The following is a 22,917-nucleotide window of genomic DNA, read 5'->3' on the forward strand; positions in this document are numbered from 1 at the left end:
ACAACATTAGATCAATAAAGCTAAAAAAATTACATAGGCATCATGCCTTCTCAACAAAAATCTTGAATATATAAATTACTGTCCAGTTGCATTTTTTTAAAAGGAAAACTCAGTTTGTAGAAATACATATCTAAAAACCTGATTAATAAGAAGTTATACTGTTTCTTCAGATGCCTACCTAAAGGGAGGGATCCCCCAGAGCCCAGGGGCTCCTGAAGTCCATCAGGAAATGGGGGAGTGAGAAGGGGCTGACTCAGGATCCCTCCTCCCTCCCTGTCAGAAGCTCCAGGATTATCAGCTTTACAATCCTTCCTTAGGATATTCTCTGAAGAAAGGTAAGATATGATTGGAGACCACTAGTGCTGTCCGGTTTCCTCATTTTATCCATGGGAAAACTGAGTCTCAGTGGGGTAAAAAGACTGAGGGTCACTCGGCAAACAGTGGCAGACTCAGGCTCTACAGAACTTGGTGACCAGATTCCGAGTCTGCTGTTTACCTGAACAAAACAACCTCCAAGGACATCCTTATGTATCCATATATCAGTGACCCTAGGGGACTTCATTATATTGATACCTTTGTTTATCCTTGAAAATGAAGAAATGTGATTTATCTTTAATTCACTGAGGAGGGGATGGTAGCCAGCAACAATTAATGAAGTGTTATGAGTCAATGGAAATAAATTAGAAATCAGATGAAGTCATTATTTTGGAAAGCATGATGTAAGGAAACAGGCACATCTCTTCTTTAAAAATATAAATCAAAGCACACCTGAGATAGATTGGGAACACCTCTTAATTAAAATCAGGAAACAACAATAAAAATAGGAGCAGTAATAATGACAATAGCTATAATTTGTGGTTTATTATATACCAGTCACCAGACCCAACATTTTACATGTACTGATAGCCCTGTAATATAAATATTATTATTCCTATAATAAGCCCATGGGTACTGTGACTCCTGGTTTGCCCAGAACTGTGGAGTCTCTTAGAGTATAGAACTTTCAGGGCTGATACCAGGGAAGTCCTGGGTACCCTGGAATGGGTGATCGTCCTACTTATGAGACAGGTAGGAGGCAGAAACTCCCTTGTCTATGTGATGCCCCACTGATATGACATTCTGTAGGAAACCTTACCTCCTTATGCCACAATCTATAGAGTTTCTCAGACTGGTTTAAAGGGTGTGACTAATATCTTACAAAACAAGATATTTACATGAGCTTCATTTTACAAAAAAGACAGAGAAAGCATTGTACAGCTTCCGACCTCCATTCCTCCAGAAGAGTAAAGAAGGGACACTTACCTTGACCTCAAACTCGAAGTGCTCATCCTTTCCTTGCCCACAGAGGACATAGCGTGGAATACTAATCTTAATTGGGTCCTTGAGGTCATCTGGATTTGCTCCCAAAGAGCGGGAAACCATTCGCTATCAAAGAAACATCAGATAGAGAGAACAAAGAGAAACCAACATCACTCTGCTGCAAATACCCTGCTTGGGCAGGAGGGAGAAAATGTGTTTCAAGTAGAGAAAAGAGCATCAAACCAGTAGTTTATTTAGAAAAGGGATGGTTTCCTTTGAAAGAGAAATGCAAAGCCTCTCTTGTAACAAAAGACCATTTTTTTAGGTATACCATTCCTAGAAGTTAGGGCAAAAGCATTTCAAAATGTTGTTTGTCTTTGAAGTTACTTCCAATTTATAAGAACAAGTGAAAACAGGAACAGATTATATATCCCGACTTAAAAAAAAATCAGTATACACCAGATTCTTTTCTGAAAAGTTTTGATTATCTGACAAACTTTTTTTCTTCACTATCAAACTGCTGTATTTAAAGCCTCAAAAGCTGGAGATTTTATTCAAATTTATTTTATCTTTAACTTCTTGCTATTTTTTATAAGGTACTGCAGTATAGAAAGCTTTTAAAACACAATGAAAATAAATCCCAAGTATTTTCTTTAGGCTTCATTTGATAAATAACTGACTTGGCTTTGACAAAATGTTATTTTTTAAAATTTTAAATTGGTCTTTTTAAAACTGTTTTTTAACCTAAATTTTATTATATTTTAAATTGCTGCACTATAGTTATACATAAAGGTAAAATCCATTGTGATCTGTTCATACATAGACAGGGCATCATTTGATTAATTTCATTCTGCTGTGCCATCTCTTTCTCATCCCTCCTCCCTTCCCTTCTTTCTTCTTCCTCTACTACACTGTTCTCTCTTCTATTTTTAGGATATATCTCCCTTTTTTTGTTAATTCCTTACTTATCTCTAGTTTCCACATATAAGAAAAAAATATTCAAATCTTGACTTCTGAATCTTGGCTTATTTCATTCAGCATGATGTTCTTTAGTTCCAATCATTGACCAGTAAGTGACATAATTTCATTGTTCATTATGAATGAGTAAAAGTCCATTGTGCACATATACCACATTTTCTTTATCCAATTATCTATTTAAGAAAACTTAGTTTGATTTCATAAATTACTTACTATAGATTGTGCTGATACAAACATTTATATTCAGGCATCATAATAATCTGCTGATTTTAATTCTTTTGAATAAATACAAAGGAGAGCAATAGCTAGATCATATAGTGGGTCAATTCCTAGTCTTTTGAAGAATCTCCATACAGCTTTCCAAAGTAGATGTAGTAATTTGCAATCCCACCAACAACATATAAGTGAACCTTCTGCCCTACATCCTCACCAGAATTAATTATTTATACTTCTGATGACAGCCATTCTACCTGAAATGAGATGGAACCTCTGTATTTTCGATTTGCATTTCCCTGATTGCTAAGGATGTTGAACATTTATCATATATTTGTTGGCCATTTGCATTTCTTCTTCTGAGAAATATCTGTTTAGTTCATTTGCCCATTTTTGATTGTTTTTAATGTTGATTTCTATTTACATATATATTTTGGATGTTAATCTTTTTTTTTGGAAAAGTAGCTGGCAAAGATTTTTCTTCCATCCGAGAGGCTCTTTCAGAAATTTTAAAAATTTGAAGCCATCTCACTTATTGATTCTTGATTTCATAAGCATTAGAACTCTTATTAAGGAAGTTGGTCCCTGTGCCACTATGTTGATTGTTGACCCTATGTTTTCTTATACAGCTGCTGTGTTTCTGGTATAACTCATAGGTATTTGATCCACTTTGATTTTTGAGCAGGGTGAGAGACAGAGATCTAGTTTCATTTTTCCACATATGGATATCCAGTTTTCTCCACAACAATTGTTAAAAATGCTATTTTTTCTCCAATGTATGTTTTTGGCACCTTTCCCAAGGATCAGATGACTATACTTATGTGCAATTGTCTGTGTGTCTTTTATTCTATTGCACTGTTCTTTGTGTCTGTTTTGATGTCACCATGATATTTTTATAACTATAGTTCTATGCTATAATTTGAGGATCAGGTATTGTGATGTTGCAGTCTAACTCTTAGTGCTCAGAATTGCTTAAGCTGTTCTGGGTCTTTTATTTTTCCATATGAATTTTAGAATTATTTTTCCAGTTCCATGAAGAATGTTACTGCTATTTTTATGAAGATTACATTGAATCTGTAAACTGCTTTTGGTAATATAGCCATTTTCACAACATTAATTCTGCCTATTCGAGAAATGGTAGGTATTTCCATCTTCTAATGTCTTCTTCAATTTCTTTCTTCAGTATTCTATAATATTCATTGTAGAGATCTTTTACCTCCTTGGTTAGATTTATTCCCAAGTATGTGTGTGTGTGTATATATGTATGTATGTATATATTCATTCATTCACTCACTCACTCATTCATTGAGGCTATTGTGAATGGAACTCTAGTGAAAGCTGCCTATTAAAATGTCTCATAGTCAACAGTGGGAGAAAGATTAAATATAGGAAACATAAAGAAGCAAATAAATACAATGCCCCCCCAAATGTGTAACTCCTCAACAAATGAATCCTTAAATATCAAAGGGGAAGAAATGTCAAAGAATTCACAATGTTAATGGTTAAAATGATCAAGGGAGTACAAGAAAATATAAGAAGTGAACTAACAGAAAATACAGGAAGTAGAAGATCATTCCAAAAAGAAATAGATATTATGAAAAAGAACTAGATATCCTGGAAATAAAAGAATCAATCAATAAAAATAAACTTCAATGGAAAGTATCACATTAGACCACGGAAAAGACAGACTTTTTTAGGCCTTAACGTCAAGGTATGCAATCTTAAAAATCAAGTAAGCAATAAAAATAAGAAACCATGACCAGAATACTCAGGAAATATGGGACAACATGAAGAGACTGAATCTCAGGATCACTGGCATCGAGGAAGGAAGTGAGAAATAAACTAAGAGCATGCATAATTTTTCAGTGAAATAATATCAGAAAAAACTTGTGAATGAGATAGATATCCAAACTCATGATATATTAAGAATCTCAAATGACAAGATCAAAATATCTTCTCCAAAATACATTATAATTAAAATATCTAATATACAAAACAAGGATAGAATTTTAAGAGCTGCAGGAGAAAAATGTCAGGTCACATTCACAGGCAAAGCAATATGAATCATTCATTGCTAACCTCTTAGCCCAGGATTTAAGAGGCAGGAAGATTTGGAATAATATATACCAAGTTCTGAAAGATTGCCAACCAATATTGCTTTATCCAGCAAAGATATCCTTCAGAATTGAAGATGAAATAGAAAACTCCCTTGACAAATTGTTTTGTTTAACAAGTACATGTTTAACCATCTACTTTTTTATGTATATAATTTTTTCTTTTAATTTCTTTATTGGTTGATATTAGTATAACATTAGGATTCATTTTGACATAATCATAAATACATGGAATATAATTTGCTCCAATTCAGTCCTCAGTACTTACCCTTATCCTCCCCTTCCTCTCTCCTACTGTTCCTTTCCTCTGCTCGACTGACATTCTGCAATTTACTTAATTTTTTATAAAAAATAGTGTCTTGTGGATATTCATAATGGTAAGATTCATTATAGTATATTCATATAAGTACATAGGAAAGTTAGGTCGGATTCATTGTATAGTTTTTTCCCTTATCCCATCTCTCCTACCTTTCCCTCAATCCCATTTTTCAATTCCTCTGGTCTTTTGATGAACCATCTGCTTTTTATTTTTAATTACATATTGGTCATTTAACTAACTACCATTTGATTTTATAAATCATGCTTTGATGTCCATCTTTGTAAATGCTTTAATTAGTGCATTATACTTATACATAGTGGTGGGACTGGTTGTAAACATATTCATATATGCACATAATTTCTGTAAGACATTCCCCAGTTCTTCCTTCCTCCCCTTCTCAGTTCTCCTTCCTCTACTTTTCTTCTATACACTCAAACACACACACACGTGTGTGTGTATTCTATTGGTATATTATGATTTTGGTAATTTTTATTTCCCCATTTTTCCCCTTTGTCTCCCTTCCCCTTTGTCTATTTTAGTGATCTCCATTCTACTTTGATGATAAATATTTATGGTCTGGGTGGTGAGAAGTCAGAAGGGTCTCAGGAAGAAACATGATAAAAAAATAAATCTTCAAAATGAGTTCTCTTGAATGTGAACAGGAAGAAATCTCTGAACAACCCTCATTTCTTGCACTAACCTGGGGCTTTATAAAATATAAGAAAATATGTTTTTGAAGCAGTATCAGTAATAAAATAATTAAAATCATATAGTTGACTGTTATGGAACAATTACTGTGCCCATAAACTAAAGTTTATATGTATCAGTTTATTTAATCCTCATGATCTTCCTGTGAGGTACTAATGGCTATTACCCTTATTTATTAAATGAGAAGCCCAAGACTGCATGGTGAGGTCACCTGAAGAAGGTAAGTGCCAAGATTTGAACTTGTTTCAACCAGAGCCCATTTTTTTGTCACAAAACTGCTCTTCTGCAATATGAAATTTTAAAATAGAAATAACAAAAAATTCAGACATAGAGAATTTAAGAACTGCACAATCTCTGTATGATTATGCAGTAAAAAGAAAACAGTGGATAATCAGCCCTCTTTCTCCCAGGAAGAAAAAAGCCCTGAGTCCCCAGACAAGTGTTAACATGGAAGGCCCCACCTAGCTACAGCTGTGAAAGCTCAGACCTCTATCTGCATAAGATGGACAATTTGGTTCAGAGTGTTGATTTCAATCAAACTAATGGTGTAAACATTTTGGCATGATGTGAAGTTACCAAAGTCTTTTAGAGCATCTTAGTATTTTTCCCAGTGGCTAGTCACCCATAAGAACCACTACTGATCAAAATGGTGGTTGAAGACCAAAGTATAAATTATTAAAGGGTTTCTCGATATGAGCATTGTTAAAGTCCTTTCCATTCAACTTCAATGCATTTCCAAATTACTTTAAGCATAGGTTTTTCTTGAAACATGGCACATGTTTATATATTTAAAGGTAAAAAAGGGAGAGAAATAATTTAGTGGTTTTATTTATAGGAACACATTTAATGTTAAGAAATGTCTTTGACCTACAAATGCTATGGTTTAGCCAGGAAGTTTTTGCTCTGCTTCTTAATCCCTGGATCCCTTCGATGTATTGCTTAATAATATATTTTTAAAGTAGGAGAATGTCCTGAGAATGCAATCCTAGTTCTGAGATTTGGACTGGGAAGAAGAGTCACCGACCCCTCTGTACTTCAGTTAAGAAGCATGATATTTATCAAAATCCAAGGGCATGACACAGATCCAACCATGAACAAGATAGGTGTCCTGCTCTGTGGGACCTAAAGTTGGAGGCAGATTCTGACAAGTCAACTGACAATAATATCAAGATTATAAAGCTTTGGTGGGGAAAATAGGAGAGTGATAAAATATGTACATTGTTATCTAAATATTGTAAATTTTACTAATTAACAGTTGCAGACAAAACTTCAGAGGCATAGTCTGTAAGCTGCAATGAAAACTTAATCTTTACTTTCCAAATTCCTGTGTTCACCTCTAGAATATGCAATTAAACATTACCATCTTCTACTTAAGAAGCATGAATCAAGCAGGGCACCATATCACAGGCCTTTAATCCCAGTGGTTCAGAAGGCTGAGACAGGAGGCTTGCAAGTTCAAAGTCAGCCTCAGCAACTCAGTGAGGCCCTAAGCAACTTAATGAGACCCTGTCTGTAAATAAAACATAAAATATAAAAAGAGCTGGGGATGTGGCTCAGGTGTTAAGTGCCCCTGGGTTCAATCTCTGGTACAAAGAAAAAAAAAAGGCACCAACTATACGTCACATGGAAGATGTGTATTCACATTGAATACAAAATGACTTTTGCAAAACATTTGCAATTTCTAAGACCTTCAGTTTCCCTCAACTCCATTAAGTTGTAAATGAAGATTTAATGTTTCCATTCTAGATAGATTCTACTCTAAACATAGAATTTGCTACCTCAACTTTCTTTTTTTTATAAGTGAATTTCCAAAATGGGCTAAAGCTGCAACTGATGGTCTGGTTACTACATGGGCATTTTATGAATGGAAAAGTTCTCTGAAAATGCATGCTATGAAATCAATACTTAATGAAAAGACAGTAGCCTAAGGCTCTGGCTCATACGTTGTCTATAACCCTACCACCACCAAAAAAACAAAAACAAAGAAATCTGCCTTGGACAATTTCACTGGGCATATTAATTGAACAAGGATCAGTTAATGGGAATGACCGGATCTACTAACTTCAATGCAGGACAGCCCTTTACACTCCAGAACCAGCATGCATACCTCAATGAATGGTTCTAGCTAGACTGGCCACTAGAACCCATCAGGATTAGATGGGGAAGTGTAGCATATTCCTTGCTGAGGAGATATTCCTGTTCTCATTACTCAGCATGCTGAAGACCAGAAAAATTGCCAGAGCCTCTGCTATCATCCTTGACTACAGTTTAGCTCAATTTCACTGATTTCCTATGAACTAAATATTAACAAGTATACAGAAACCAACTCCATCAAAAACGAACAGCTGAAATACAAGGCAGAGATCTGAAGATATTTGAGCAAAATTATAATATGGAGAAAAATTAAAAAGTATGAGTTTCCATCAAATCATTGCTGCAGTGTAACTTTAAAAATTATTTTATGAAGCCAATTTCATGAGAAATGTAGAATTCTTAGAAAACAGTGTAAAAGGTTCTTGATGTCCTACTAAACTATGTTTATAATGGACAGGAAGGAAAAGGAACATAAATGTCTCTGAAATTTATTCTTGATTTGAAAGTGGCTATATTTTTAATATCTTTAGTTTTATACTAGACATGTAAATATTAGCTGTACCACATTACACCCTATTGTTTATGGGAGCTTTTCAATATCTGTGACATTCTTTATTTTAGAATCAGTCAATTTTCCTACATGCAGCAAAGAGTCAAAGAATCTTCGACTCTGAGGGGGAAGCTGGTGACGTCGCATACTAGGAGAAGGTGAAGAAACAAGAAAGGCTGTCCGTGTGAGAACCACTCTGCGCAGCAGATCTGGCATTGATAAATTTGTAAGATGTTACAAGAAATTTTAAGTGCACTATGAAATGGTTCTATTTAGAAATAGGAGGGGTACCCAACATAAGAAACACCTTTTAAAATTAAATATGAAGAAATATTTTTATGAGAACTTTTAAGCAATAACGTCCTGTGTCAACAAATGTACTGTTGTTGTTGTTGTTTTTTGGTTGTTGTTGTTTCATTGTGGATCAAACACTGTAGTCAGATCCTTAACTCCAAGAAATAAGCAAAACATGGGGTACACTGTAATTATTCAGATTAGAATTTTCCTTTCCCATTCAGGATGTCTTCTTCAAAAGCGATCAATTGAGGAAATGAACAGGAAGTGGATTTAATATCTACTTAGATCACTGTCAGCTCGGCAGAAAGCATGGAACATTTCAGTCCTACAGGGAGTCATCAACAGTTCCCCCTAAACACTCTAATTATGTACCAGATGGTTAAATTCAGTTCATCCTTTGACCATGAAAAGGTCAGACCCAAGAACTGCCATCTAATCGCCTAGAGCCCATATTCAAACTTTACTTCTAAAATACAGACAAACCAATTTTTTTCATTTTCTTTTTAAAAATCATATTTAACAAAATAACTGATTCCCAGCATAATGTTATTCCCACCGTAGCACATGTGTCTAATTACCCTCTTTTTTCAACCACACATGACACAGTGATAGTTTGTTAGAACTCATGCATCAAGTACTTATGATACTCCAGCAGTTGGAAATGGGGATTTGGATGGTAAGGGCAGTGACAGTAGGATCTCAAATGTGAGCCATGTTATGAGAAAGACAATAAAGATAACCTGTATGAGTGAGTGCAAATTATGAGTGTGTCCTATAGCCAAGATATGTTCATATTAATTTCCCAAAGAAGCCTATCTGTGCTATAAAGGGTGTTGTCTTAATACTATGCTATCTCTGAAGGCTTAGTACATACATGTCTTGGATTTGGCCAAGACATGTGCCCCACATGCTAGCTCCAGGTACATCTTCTTCATCCTTGTCAGGGACAACAATTAACAGACTGGCATGAACAATGCTAATACCTTACTCACATCAGAAAACATAAATATAAGTTTTCAAATACAGGATTAATTCTTTAATTTTGATATACTCTTATGGATAAATTACCCAGAAAATGTTACACTGTGTTAGACAGAGATGGTTATGGAACACCTTGAGCTTAGCTGATATGCAATCCATGATTCTTACTAGAATTGGTTATTTCTTCTATACAGATCTGAGTTGACTAATATTATTTCAAGGTATGAAAATACTGGGTAATCTGAGGAATGTTTCAACTTTAAACTATTAAAAATGGCACTATTTTGTGATGTCTAAATCACACAACACTAGTTCCATTAATAAGGTCATCATCTTGGGATAACTCATAAATGAACAGTTATTAAAAAGATTATTAAATATCGGGTCTAGTACATCTGACCAATAATATGGCAAAAATTGTTAAATGGCTTTCATCATCAAATGTCTTAAGTTTGAAATCCTGAGGAGGGAAAATCAGATGTCCCCTTTCTAGTTCTATTTTATGTCTTTAATCATGAAAAGTGCCACTCATCTTCACTGCATTAAATTCTAAGGTCCAGGAGAAAATAAAAAGTGGGAGGGGTGGGGGCACTTTCCTTTATCAGTTTTCTGCAAAGGATATTATTTAAATTTCCATCTAAAGGAGCAACATTGAGCACGTGAGGTTATCCTGTATCATATTCACATTATGCTTGTGTCCAGACTTTTCTTTTATAGGAGCTAAAAATACAAAACAAAGAGATATGAGGCCCATACAAGGAAACAATGGAATTGGAAAGAAACTTGTAAAGCAATCCTTAAAAACAAGAATAACAATAATAACAAAACTCAAGCAGAAAAAAATCTTTAATGTCTACATATTATAAGGGGGAAAAGCAGATAAGAATCAACATAGCTAACACTGCTAACATAAACAAAAAAATAAAATACAAAACACAAAAAGTTTGCCCTCGAGAATAACAGTGACTAAGAGGTGATTTTGGCATTGTGGAAAAAATATATGCTCTGGAATAAGAAGGTGTCCTGGTTTAGATATTAGGTGTCACCTAAAAGCTCATGTGTGACAATGCAATAATATTAAGAGATGAAATGATTCCAGGAAGTTGAGTTTAGGAATAAAAAGGTACAATATACAGGCAAAAACTCTGCACTTAGTAAATTACAATATACATAATAGTTGGAATTATTTTCATAATAGTAATGCTCTACATCTTCAACAACAGGTTTTAACCAAATAAGGGCAGTGGATTAATTTACAATAGAATCTCTTTCCTTCTCATCACCTGGATTGTTCAGTTCCATTTCTTAAAAAGGAAGTTTTAACAAATTGCAAAGGTGCATCCTTAACAACTTTAGACAGCAATGGTTTGGAAACTATTGTGCAAAGAACAGTGGGGACTAAGGGCATTAAAGAGAAGGAAGAAAAAATTAGCAGAGGCAGAGAGGATTATCCTAAGGGTTGTGATATAATACAACATACAGAATAGACTGGCTTTATTTGTTACAGAAGGTGCTTTGGCTAGACAAGACTGTGAGGATGTATAGCAGTATAAGGAGATTACAGAAAGAACAGCCTAGCAATAAGAGCAGTCTGTCATGAATAAACTCAATCAGTGGTAGGAAGTGATCAGTCCATTCATGGAGATATTCAAGCATAGACTGAATTAGAAAACAGTTGAACCAGGTAACTTTAAAGGTCCTAGAACATATGTTCTTCCCAATTTCTGAATGTTTCCAATAGGGAGAAATCGGATAAGTTTTAAGTTTTTTGAGCCTTAACTTCAAAAAAGCTTTGGGAACTTTGACATAAAGCATTGATGGCAGACTAAATTTCTGGTCCTAATTCTTTTCTCCTCATAGTGGTAACATCCATAGTCTTGCCAGAGCTTCTTAATGGATAGACTATACTTCCTTGTTTTTTGACTTTGGGTTCTGTTAGTAATTCATGTGCCAACAGGAAGTTAGTAGACAATGATGCCAGCCAGCAGAGGATTTCACGGCTGCCCTTTTATACTTCTTTCACCATCATGATGGCTACTGTTCCCTCAGCACAAACCCCCAAATGAGACAAATGGGGAAGAACAACCCTCACTGAGCTGAAGATGACTTTTATCCTACAGCAGAGCCACTTTCATCTATTTGCAAACCAGCAGTGGAAAAAAAAAAAAACAAACCTTTTTTTGGTATGGAACTTAGTGTTGGATTGCTGTTTGTTACTTGGCAATAGCTGACTGATAAAACATTTGTTACAAAAGAAGTTTTGAGGAACAAGGTGTCTAAGTTACATACTGGAGACTGTTCAACTTCATTAACAAAATGACCTCATCAAAAAATGGCCCATTCAATAAGACTGCCCAGCTATCAAAAAAGCATGAATAAACTTAATTAAAATCTTTTTATCATACAAAGATTTAAATTGTCTGGGAAAAAGAATGTAATTAAAATTGCTGTAATTATTACTGCTGGAATACTTAAGTGTTCTCTTCTAACAGGAAGCATGCACATTTTTAAAGAAATGAGATTGGGGAGATAAACTGTTTTGAAATGTTTTTTCAACAAAGTCTAAATACATTCACCCTGCCTGTGAGACAGGCACCTGTGAGCAAAATGGGTTTTAATCAAATTTAGATGAAATAACCATTTCAAAAGTACTCAAAGATATATTTGTCTAGAATGTATCAACAAGTCCCACAATGCAAATGTTTATGCCTATATTACAAAAATGCAAGTGCCACACAACCAAGTATATATGAACCTATTACTTCCTGATTCAGAAACTCCTAACAACTGAGATGTTACATTATCAAATACCTAGAGTTATACCTGCTCTACTACAGAGTGTCTTGGGTACAGAACTCCTGAACAATGAGCCAGAAGGAGGTTGTTATGGCTGACGTCATGGTAGATAATGGTAAAAACAACTCCACTATTTTCTACAGGCATTATAACAATCTTAATACCTACTTCACAGATAGTAAATCAAACTCATTCCCAAGGACCATATTTTATCTCAAGGTACAGAGTATGCCTAGCTGAGAGATGTAACACATAAAATTTGAATGCTGTAGGTTGCTTCTATTATGTAGTGAGATTCCCACTGTAGCCTACTTGGATCATAAAGCAGACTGGAAAAGCCATAATGATTAACACAAACTTATGCAATGCTCATATTTGCTCTCTGTTCCAGCTATGAGAAATAATAAAGACCTTTATTTTTAACATGGTAGAATTATGGTTTTGTAACTATGAGGACAAGCAAGTCTGGTTTGTTTAATATTTAACACTCTTTGTAAAAATAACGTATTACTCTATATTGCTACCTTTTTTCAATTGTTAGCCCTATGCTGACATTTTAAATTCTACTCTCTAGTCTTAATGATCATTAATTCTGGTTTTCTTATCAGGGATGTATAAGAAAATATGGAATGGGACACTTTAAGACAAAGTAATGGAAAATAAATTAGTTGAGAAAAGTGAAAGAATACATGAAAATAAATTAGTAGAAATAGTTTTGATATTAAAAGGCATCCTGGTGATTTTAAGAATTTTTTCCAAGACTGAAAAAGATTTACCTTGTTTTAGTCAGGTTTTATATTGCTGTGAACAAAATACCTGACAAAACCAACCTAGAATCAGAAAAAGTTTATGTGGGGCTCAATTTCTGAGGTCTCAGTCCACAGACTGCAGACTCCATTACTCTGGGTTCAAGATGAGACAGAACATCATGGCAGAAGGACCCGGTGAAGGGAAGTTGCTCAGCTCATGGTGAAGCCAGGAAGCAGGAGGGGGAGGATAGAAGAGGTCACAGGGAAATTGTCACCTTCTAGGGCATACCTCAGGGACCCACTTATATTCCACCAGCCTACAATTACCATCCATCCAGTCCATTCAAGCAAGAATGGAATGGTTAGGTTATAGCTTTCATAATCTAATAACTTCACCTCTGAATATTTCTGCATTAATAGAAGGTTTGGGGGGACACCTCATAGCCAAACCATAACACCTCTATGTAGAGTTAAAAGCCTTCAGGTATGAGGCAATAAGGTATGCATGTATGAAACAGGGGTGCTTTGGAAATGACAATAATCCACCTAAAAACAGAGAATTCAATTGATTCAAAATCAAAAAGCCTCCATTGGTCTAGAGCAAACAAAGCTATAGCACCAGTCTTTGGATCATAGCATATTCTCCAACCAAGTGCCTGTGTTCTGCTCTTCACTTCCCTAGAGACTAGAGGAGAAAAAATAGGTGAAAATGTAGAATCAGCTCAATAACTTGTCATTAGCTCTGATGATGGAAGGAGGGAAGCTATGCACTTCCTGGTCTCAGAAGATGGTAAGTTTCAGAGTGGGTTAAATTTTGGGACTGTCCCTGTCATCAATTAGTAACAGGAATGAAGAAGGAGTACATTTGTGGTGCACATTTCCCAAAGATTTGACCAGAATAGAAAATGTCCCTTGCGTGCCAGAGCTAAAATGAGCCCGTGAGTAAAATCACTGATTCACTCAACTGTGTACCACACTGCAGAGTAGCTATCATGGCTGAGCATGATCCCAGCTGAGAATGGAAGTAGACTGGATGGATCAAAAGAGGCAGAGCTCCTCCCTTCTGAGATTCTGGAATTTAGCAGAGGCATGAGAACAATGGCCAAGCAACTAGGCCCAGATGAAATAAAAAATAAATATAGGAGGTGTTATCCCTGGTTGCTCACAGTACTACTGAATCCTATAGACAGAAAGGGTGGGTAAGAAGAGAGAGAGATCTTGTAGGGGAGAGCTAGGGGCCTCTGAGAGGATGCTGACCACTGACCTGCTTGGTGGAAAGAAGATCCTCCTCAGGCAGGTAAGAATGTGAACTTGCTTCAGACCAGCAGAACACCTCTTTCAAATACAAATGATGGGTTTGGTGTGAGGCAAGAGGGAGAAAAGCCAGGGAAAAGTGCTGAATGCACTTTGGAGGCAACCATATGTTTATTTGACAAGACAGTAGAAAGAAGCCATTAGAAAAAGCTAGACTTTAAGATGACAAGTCTTTCTAGGACAGAAATACAGAAATTCAGAGAAAGAACTAGAATGTAATGGAAGTTGGGGTTGGAGACTAGGAGAAGAGTACTAAAAACTACTGACAAGTCAGGAGCTGAAATCACATTGGTTGAAAGAGAATAGGCGAGAAGGACGAAAGAAGGCAAGAAAAGGCAATTAGTTGGGGAAGACAACAGTGTAGGACAGGCACTGCTGGCTCCACTCCATGTACCGCAGTGATGGGAGGACATGTGAAATCTGGGTCCTTACAGGAAGCGTGGTGTAGCACTAATGTGTTCTGCCACATCACTGTCCTAATCACAGCTGGAATGGAGGATGTCAATGAAGTTCACTGCCAGACTGGGCACTTTTTCAGGCAGCGCAAATTAGCCTGCTAGAAGCTAGCAGGCCTAGACAGATTCCAGTGCACCAGACTATAAATCAGCACAAAGCCAAACAATCAGAAATGCTTTAATCATCAGACAAATGATGAGGTGGATGCAAATTTGAAAGCCTGAGTTTCAAGAAAATGAAGCAGGTGGTCATAAAGATATTTTATCAGTCCTCTGCAATCAGGTATTTTCATTTTATAGCAGATATTTCAAATATTTACATTTAACTTCGGAGGTCTGCTTTTTCCTGATTCCAATTTGATTAGCTACACCAAGATATTTGTATTCCCTTGACTGTTTTCCCTTTTATTAAATGTTCCTTTTATTAAAGATCTCAGAAAATGTACTGCATCTTTAAAAGTCTCCTTCCTAGAGTCTTGTCAAATGTGAGATTAGCCAAAGAGCTTCATCTTGAGAATTGAAAGTCAGTTTCCAGACTTCAGGTGCCCCATGCTGACTATCCTGGAGATGCAATGGGTTCTTAAACAATTGGACACCTGGGCCTTCTTGAAAGGGTGCAGAAGGGCTATTTCCTGAAACTGATGAATGCCTAAGTTTCTGCAAGAAGACAAGTTCTACTGTTAATAAATTTTTCTTCTCTGGAACAACAACACACCTGAATTCACTTAAAGCACAGCATCTGATCACATCAAATTGTGTACGTGGAGGAAGTGTGTTCAGAGATGGTGTATGTGGATAAAACACACGATCTTCCCTTATAAGCACAATGTGGGTATTCAGAAGGACAAGTGACTGACACTGGTCATTGCTGGGCTCGCCCTCAACCCTGACCGTTGTGTAGAGCAGTAATTGAACCTCTGCCAGAGAAAGGATATTGACTCCCACATTTCCATGAAGAAAGTAAACCATGTCAACCAAGGTACTCTGGAATTTGGATGACAAATGGACTCCATTTGCCAAAACTAAATCAGGGATTTCTGCTTTCCAATCCAGAGAAAGCTGAACTAGATCTTGTTGGAGTAGAGGATGATTCGCAAAGGCAGCAGCTTCAGACTTTGACATCAGGACACACAGGAGGTCACAGCATAACTGTTGAGAGAGGTTTTTGTTGTAACTAAACACAGTGAGCAGAAGGGCCTCCGTGGATCCCAGGAATCGAATGCTCTGCCCACCAAAGCCAATCTGAATTTCTTGTAGTTCAGAAAGAGGCAGAACATGAAAGATGTCCATTGAGCCTGCTTGCTTATCTGACAGAACCAAAGAGCATAAAGTTGACTGAAGGAGGAGCAAACATGCTGGCTGGGGGTCAGGTTCTATGCAGTTAGCCACAGCAAGCCAGTAAATGCCTTTGATGTCCTTCACATCACCTATAGGTTCTGGCAGAGAACAAGTCACAACCTCAAGAAAGTCTTTTAAAGAATATTCTTGAAATTTCAGCATTTGGTCTGGGAATTGCACAAGGGTCTGCTTAAATGCAGAGCTCTTTCTAGCATCTTCAGAGTCAAGGCAAAAAACTGAACTTGGTGAGGAACCTGGTAAAGCTGCAGATGTGAAGGTGGAGGCCCTGTAAGGCTCTGGGCTCTTTCCTGGCCTCAGACACCTTGCCTCTTTGTTGCTGCTGCTGCTGCCAACCTGAGCTTCAGGAAAACAATGAGATCCGGATGGCACCACACGTGACTTCAAAAGCATGTCCAGGGGCAAGTGCTTCAGAAATGGCAAGCTTCTGATGAATGTTGTCACATGGGAAGTGAGCCCACTTGGGTCACACAGAGTCCCCACATGCTTGGCTTGGTGAATCATCTTTGTGCCAGTCTGTAGCAGGTGACTGCTAGTATCTTTATAAAGAGCTGAGAACTTGTGGTAAAAATATCCCAACCTGTTGTTTCCTTCTGTCCTAATATTTATCAGCGATGACGGAGAGCTATTCTTTTCAGCAGATAACTCTTTTTCATCTTGCTGTTCACAACAAAACTCAGGGGCCGTTGTGCTCTGAGAAGCACTCCCAGATGTGCTCTCTTCATGAGAAACACTTTCAGAGAGGACAAAGCAGAGCACCCTGCTTTGCCTGGCCTGCTTGCTTCTGCTATTCATAGACACTTGTTGGGACTTCTGTTGCAGCAATGTCCAGCTGGACTCAATTCCCAAGCTGTGTTCATCTTTGTGAGTCATCAGCTCACTGAAATTATCTGACTTACTCTGAAAATCTTCTCCATCATTGGTTACGTTTTCCTTAAGGAAAAAATTTTCAGGTAGATGAAAACATTTTGGTTCAAGATGGCCAGAGTACTCAGGACAACAATATTTGTAACCACTGTCCTGCAGTTCCTTGGGTACTAAGGACTGATCCCTTCTTTCTTGTGATGTTGAGGAGGAAGCTCTAGAGCCTAAGATGCTCTGTTGCATGGGATGACTCCAGTGACTGCTCTGATCCTCCTCCCTCCTCTCTTCTCTAATGAAGCTAGAAGTACCAGTGGCATCTTTGGGCAGAAGTGGGACAAGATATTGGGTGGGCCAAAACCGATTTTTCTGTTCAAGATGTCAAAAAAAAAAAAAGTTGAAATGGGGATGTGGCACCATTTCTGTGATTCTTTTGCACATGATGATTCCTATAGTCATTAGTTTCATTGAGTGTATTAATTTAGAGTTTAAGTAGAAAGCCTAAGCTAGCTGTATTGATTGGTACGATTTAAGAATAGATGATCTGATTTATACATAGCACATTAATTTCCATATTTATTATTTATAAATTGCCAAGTATTTTGATACAAGCACATTGTATAGGATTGATTCACAGTATCCATTTGTTGGTCTAACATTTCATTTTCTCTAAAGCAAATCCTAAGACCTTTATTCAGTGTTTAAAAGATCATTTATAGTTATGAAAATAAATGCAAGACCATATGTCCAAAATGCAAAAATATTAATTAGAATTAGAGGGCAAGGCCAAAAGAAATTTACAAGTATTCCAACTCAGGTCTGATTTCTCTTTTTGGTTCATTTCATGAGAATCTTGTGTCCTCTCTGGCTAAGTCAGCATCACCACGGAAGGCTTACAGCACACTTGCTCTGTGTCAGGCACCACAGAAACAAAGAAATAAAAGGCTGCACCTGGGGTAACCTGCTAAGGGAATGGGTATTCAGAGGAGGATAATATCACTCCTCAATGCTGGCAGGAGAGGGTGGCCAGGGCCACATTCACCCTCTTGCTCCCCATTCAGTAATGCATGTAAATCTTTGGCAGAGAGATTTCTACCACCTCGCAGGGTTTTTTTGTTTGTTTGTTTGTTTGTTTGTTTTTTGTTGTTGTTGTTTGTTTTTATGGGAAAATGTGAAGGACATGCCCTTTCCGGGAAGAAAATACAAGTAAAATCTTACAAATTGTATGCCCCCCAAAATTGTTAGTTTGATAATCAACCAGAGAAATAAGCTAATTAACCAAGAGTATTTCCTTTATGCTGTTGCCAACTCACAGTCTACAAAACGAACAGGGTTTTTAAAACATTAAAAAGTACTCAGTTTCATTTCCAAACCCCATATCTGATCCCGATTATATAATTCTATCTTTTAAATGCAGACCAAGGAAAAGGATACTGTTAAAAATGAAAAACTGGGCAAAGCTCCACCAAACCTGCGTGCTGTTCAAGAAAGTCAAAGCAGTTTTCAACCTGCAGGATTCCGTTTAATTCTAAGTCCATATAATAGCTTGCCTTCCCTATTAGCCATTAATCTCACTGGGACTTCAAAATTCTAATTATGCAACTAAACATTAAGAAAATTTAATCACACAAGCATGCCATAATTTAAGGCGACCCTATCAATCTGAAAAATCATTACCTACCTCATATTTTAGCTTACGTTGAATGGTGCCATTGTGAAGTTTCTCATTATCCTGAAAATAAATAAAAAGCCCTCTATATTAAATTACAGCATGTTCATAGAGGAGAAAAAAACTGATTTGATTAGACATATTTATGGGAATAAAATTCTATAGAAACATACTTGTCATTCAACAATGACAACCCTTTTACAGAATTTACGTTCCCAAGATAAACATGACTATTGATCGATCTGTCTGAAAAAGAACTGAACCTAAACGGTTCAATAATCTTAAAGTTCTAATATTGAAAGCAAGATTTCCTTAGGATATTTCTTAATTTGCAGGTTAGAAATGAATTGTCTTTATTTTGATAAAAATCATCTGTTGCAAATACTTTTTCTTCTCAAGGGGAAAATATATTTGTTCTTGAATAGTTTACAAAGTAAATTAAATATTTATGGAAATAGGTTGCATTTGAGAGAAAACAGAAAAATGTTACATCTAGGATGTTTATAAATCAAAGAATTAGAAAACTTTATATTTACTTAATAAAGGTTTTCTCAGAATCACAAAATTGCCAACTAAAATACTTGAATTAAAAAGATTTGTAAACTGTTAAGCCCCATCCAAGCAGTATTAGTACTTTTTTTTGAATATTCAACATCTGAATTTTCACTTTGAGAAATGAATGACCATGTAACTTAGTTCCTTCAGCTTACCTTCATCATATCTGCAGATGTGTTGCTGGCATGACCAATAGCACGATGCAAATCCTGAAGACGTCTTTGGACCTCTTCTTCAATGTAAGCATTGATCCTGAAAGCCATGAAGTCAAGACAAATATAAATGCTTCTAACCACACAAGGTTGCTATATCTTTTTTTCCTAAGCCCCAAACAATAGGGAGCTTTCCCATTCTAACTGCCAAACAAAAAATCACACAGCTTTCTTCTTTCCAGGAAATCTAGAGCCATATGTTCAGTGTTTATTTTTTTTTCCCCCAAATGAGAAAGAACTGGACAAATAACAGAGCATTGAGTCTGGAAAGGAGACTAAGCGACCCCATCCAAGTCTTCTGATTTCCTTAGCGGAAACCTGCTGCAGGATGGGGGAAAAAAAATCACAGTCCCTGACTTTAGGGACTCTGTTGTCTCAGATCTGTTCCTAAAGCAGAACAGTGGGTTTCCTCACCCAGAACAGACTGACACAAATGATAATTATTTCTCAAGCACAAGGTCACTTATAAGGATTACAAAAAACAAACAAAACAAAAAACAAACAAAAAAAAAGAGGTCATAAGATCTATACTTGTTTATTATTCAGCATCTATGTGTAAGACAGCAATGCTTGACATTCTTGCATTACTTCTGGTCAGTCTTATCTCTCCACATGGGTTATCTGGAGCTGTCCAGTAAGGTACCTTAAAGGTTTCACCTCCCCCAAACCCCCAAACAGGGCCAAGTCAGAGAAGAAGCCACAAACAGTTGACCTTTGAAGAAGTTGTCAAGTCCTATCTGGTGTCCCATAGAATGTAAGTGAAGTTGTATTATTACTTAATACAACCATTAGCCTTAACCATCCTAGTGGATGCCAGCTCGATCTCTGGTCTGCATTTAAGTCATTCAATACAGAAGCACCAGAGAGAGTAGGAAATTTCAGCCACACCAAAGGTCTTTCCAGTTGCTCCGTTATAGGCTCATCTCCTCCAATGCTACAGACATTGATTAGAAGGAATTTTTTTAAAAAAATTAGCTGGTTTCGGCTGGACATAGTGGTGTACACCTATAATCCCAGTGCCTTGGGAGGGTAAGGCAGGAGGTCACACGTTCAAGGTTAACCTCAGAGACTTTGTGAGACTGTTTCAAAATTAAAAAAAAAATTAAATGATTTCCATATTTATATCTTGGCACATATGCCAAATAAATTTACCTGATTTGTGTTTCTAAACATATGCATAATCCTGTCAATATTTCTGTACTACTGCTCAACAGAGAAATAATTTTCTGAAATGCTGGACAAGAAGATTAATATTTTAGATAGAATGGCCTAAATAAAGTACAATATTACCTTTCAGTATTGAAAACAAAATCATGTGCAACTGAACATGAGCCAAGGGTATTCACAAATTATCTCCCCTGACCATCAATAAAATTTGAAACTAGTCCCATGAGGCAAATGGGGGACAGACCTAGACATAAGGAGCTATAGAGACTCATGTCATTCTGACTACATTTTGATATCCAAATACTTATTTCCTAATCCAGGCCTCAGAACTGCTCAGTTTGAAGTGTCCCCATGATACAGATGGGGAGGAGGAAAATGATTGCTACTTTCTTTAAGGCAAAGAATGATTAAGTTGATTTATCTGAGAGCTCCATGCCACAGAGCAATTCACAATGCCACCTACATTGAAAATAATTTTATTACAGTAACATCAGATATATATTTATTATATTCATGGTCATTCTGAATATACTAGTACAGTTTTTATAATAAACTCCATCTAAGTATAATCAATACTTATATAAAGTAACAGCCAGCACAAGGTTCTTCTCAATGTAATTCAATTAATTCTGTTTTTGTGCTTTTCATCATGGCCTTGCATCACTCTGGTTCTGGATGATCTGGTTTTCCTGCACCTTTCAATTACACCTTCTCACACAAACCATCTGCATCAAGATACCTTGGATTTGGCTGACTTGGTTCTCAGGTGCCGATTTAAGTTCAAATGACACTCCATCCCTGTCCCCATCATCAGGCATCAGCTGACAAGACAGAGAACTTCTCAGGCATGAGTATTAATGTAGCCTTTGATAGATCCCTCTATATGCAAACTGGCCAATGCTGGTATGTTCACCACTAAATCAAATAAATCAAATCATTGCATCAGTTTAATATTGAGTACCTGGCATCCATTAGGGGAGCCAGGTGAGATTTTTCAGTACTGGGTAGCAAGCTGAAAGAAGCAGCCTTCCTCTCCAGGGTCCTATGGTCACCTCTTTGAACACTGTCTCCCTCACAAATCTTCTGCTTCAGTTGCTGGATTTCATGTTCTAACCTACAAAGATGGGAATCACATGAATTTGTTCATTAACAGAATTTCTGGAACACATTCCCTTTGTAAAGCATTGTTTTAAAAACCCCAGGGTATTCAGACAAAAACTCTACATACAAAGAGCTTTACTTTCTAGTAAAGGTGCTACACACTTATAAGACAAGGTATGAGGTAAAAATAAGTCATAAGAAAGATCGAAGACAAGTGCTGCCACAGGGATTCAAAAGTTGAAGAATCTGACCAATAAGGGTGAAGATAACTTGTACTACCTTCCAAGCACATCCTTGGAATTAGCTGTGAAGAATTCTGATTCCCTAATTCCTGCTTCAATAAGAGTTGGTTGTGGAGTACATAAGAAATTCTGTTGAATACTTCTCTTGACAAAGAAATTTATGCTTCAAAGAGCTTTCAGAAACCACCAATCTAGGAGGAAATTCATGGTCAGGCAGTTCTAAGTTGTCTTAAAAAGACAGGGCATCTGGAGTGATGGTGGAAGATGTTCCAGGTGCATATAAAGCAACACAAATGAAGGAGCTATACCATGAAAACCAACCACTTTTGTGAGGGCAGAAGAAGAGGGGAGATAAAGAAGAGAAGACAAATCTAGGAAAGCAGATTGAGTTCCGTGACAAATTAAAATAACTATGAATCTTGGTTATTTTAATAACAACCAGAAAATTATCTCCAGTGAAAAGTGATACTTCTAATATGAGGTCAACTATGTTTACAGCCATCCTCCCACTGATCTGGCCATGCTTGAATCCAGGGCCATCAGGCTAGACTAGGGCCAAGCTGGCCAATAAATCTGGCCCCGGGGAGCATAAGACCCAGTCACTATTTGAAGGTGGGCAAGTTATTTCAATCTAGATCTCAATTCTTTATGAACCAAATAGGAGTCAATTAATCTTTCATTTCATTCAGCTCCAAAAATAAAATGCTGACACACCAAGGTGCCGCCAGCCCTCTGAATCTAAATTTCAGTAGATAAGAGGGCAAGAAAGCTAAGAGATGACTGGGAAATAGATCCATTACCATTTTGCGTGACACAAATCCTATGTGACACAAGTCCTCAGTGGCTACATAAGCAAAGCAGGTTCAATTTCCCCATCTGTTAACTGG

At 36.7% G+C, this 22,917-nt stretch overlaps 1 protein-coding gene across 4 annotated transcripts in view; it reads right to left on the bottom strand.

The window, feature by feature from the left end:
* KIF16B (kinesin family member 16B) overlaps positions 1–22,917 on the bottom strand; it is a 311,644-nt gene that overhangs the window by 83,619 nt on the left and 205,108 nt on the right. For 2 of the 4 annotated variants that reach the window (XM_081289710.1, XM_081289711.1), the window contains 4 exons: positions 21,649–21,801; positions 19,464–19,560; positions 18,766–18,816; positions 1,303–1,425 (listed from right to left, as the gene is read on the bottom strand). In XM_081289710.1, the coding sequence (XP_081145836.1) occupies positions 1,303–1,425; positions 18,766–18,816; positions 19,464–19,560; positions 21,649–21,801 (424 nt within the window). Of the gene's footprint in view, positions 1–1,302; positions 1,426–15,232; positions 17,454–18,765; positions 18,817–19,463; positions 19,561–21,648; positions 21,802–22,917 lie in introns of those variants that run through there. The other 2 variants (XM_081289713.1, XM_081289712.1) reach the window with 1 other exon arrangement.

The sequence above is a fragment of the Spermophilus citellus genome (assembly GCF_964194105.1).
Source record: "Spermophilus citellus genome assembly, chromosome: 4".
Classification (NCBI taxonomy): Eukaryota; Metazoa; Chordata; class Mammalia; order Rodentia; family Sciuridae; genus Spermophilus; species Spermophilus citellus.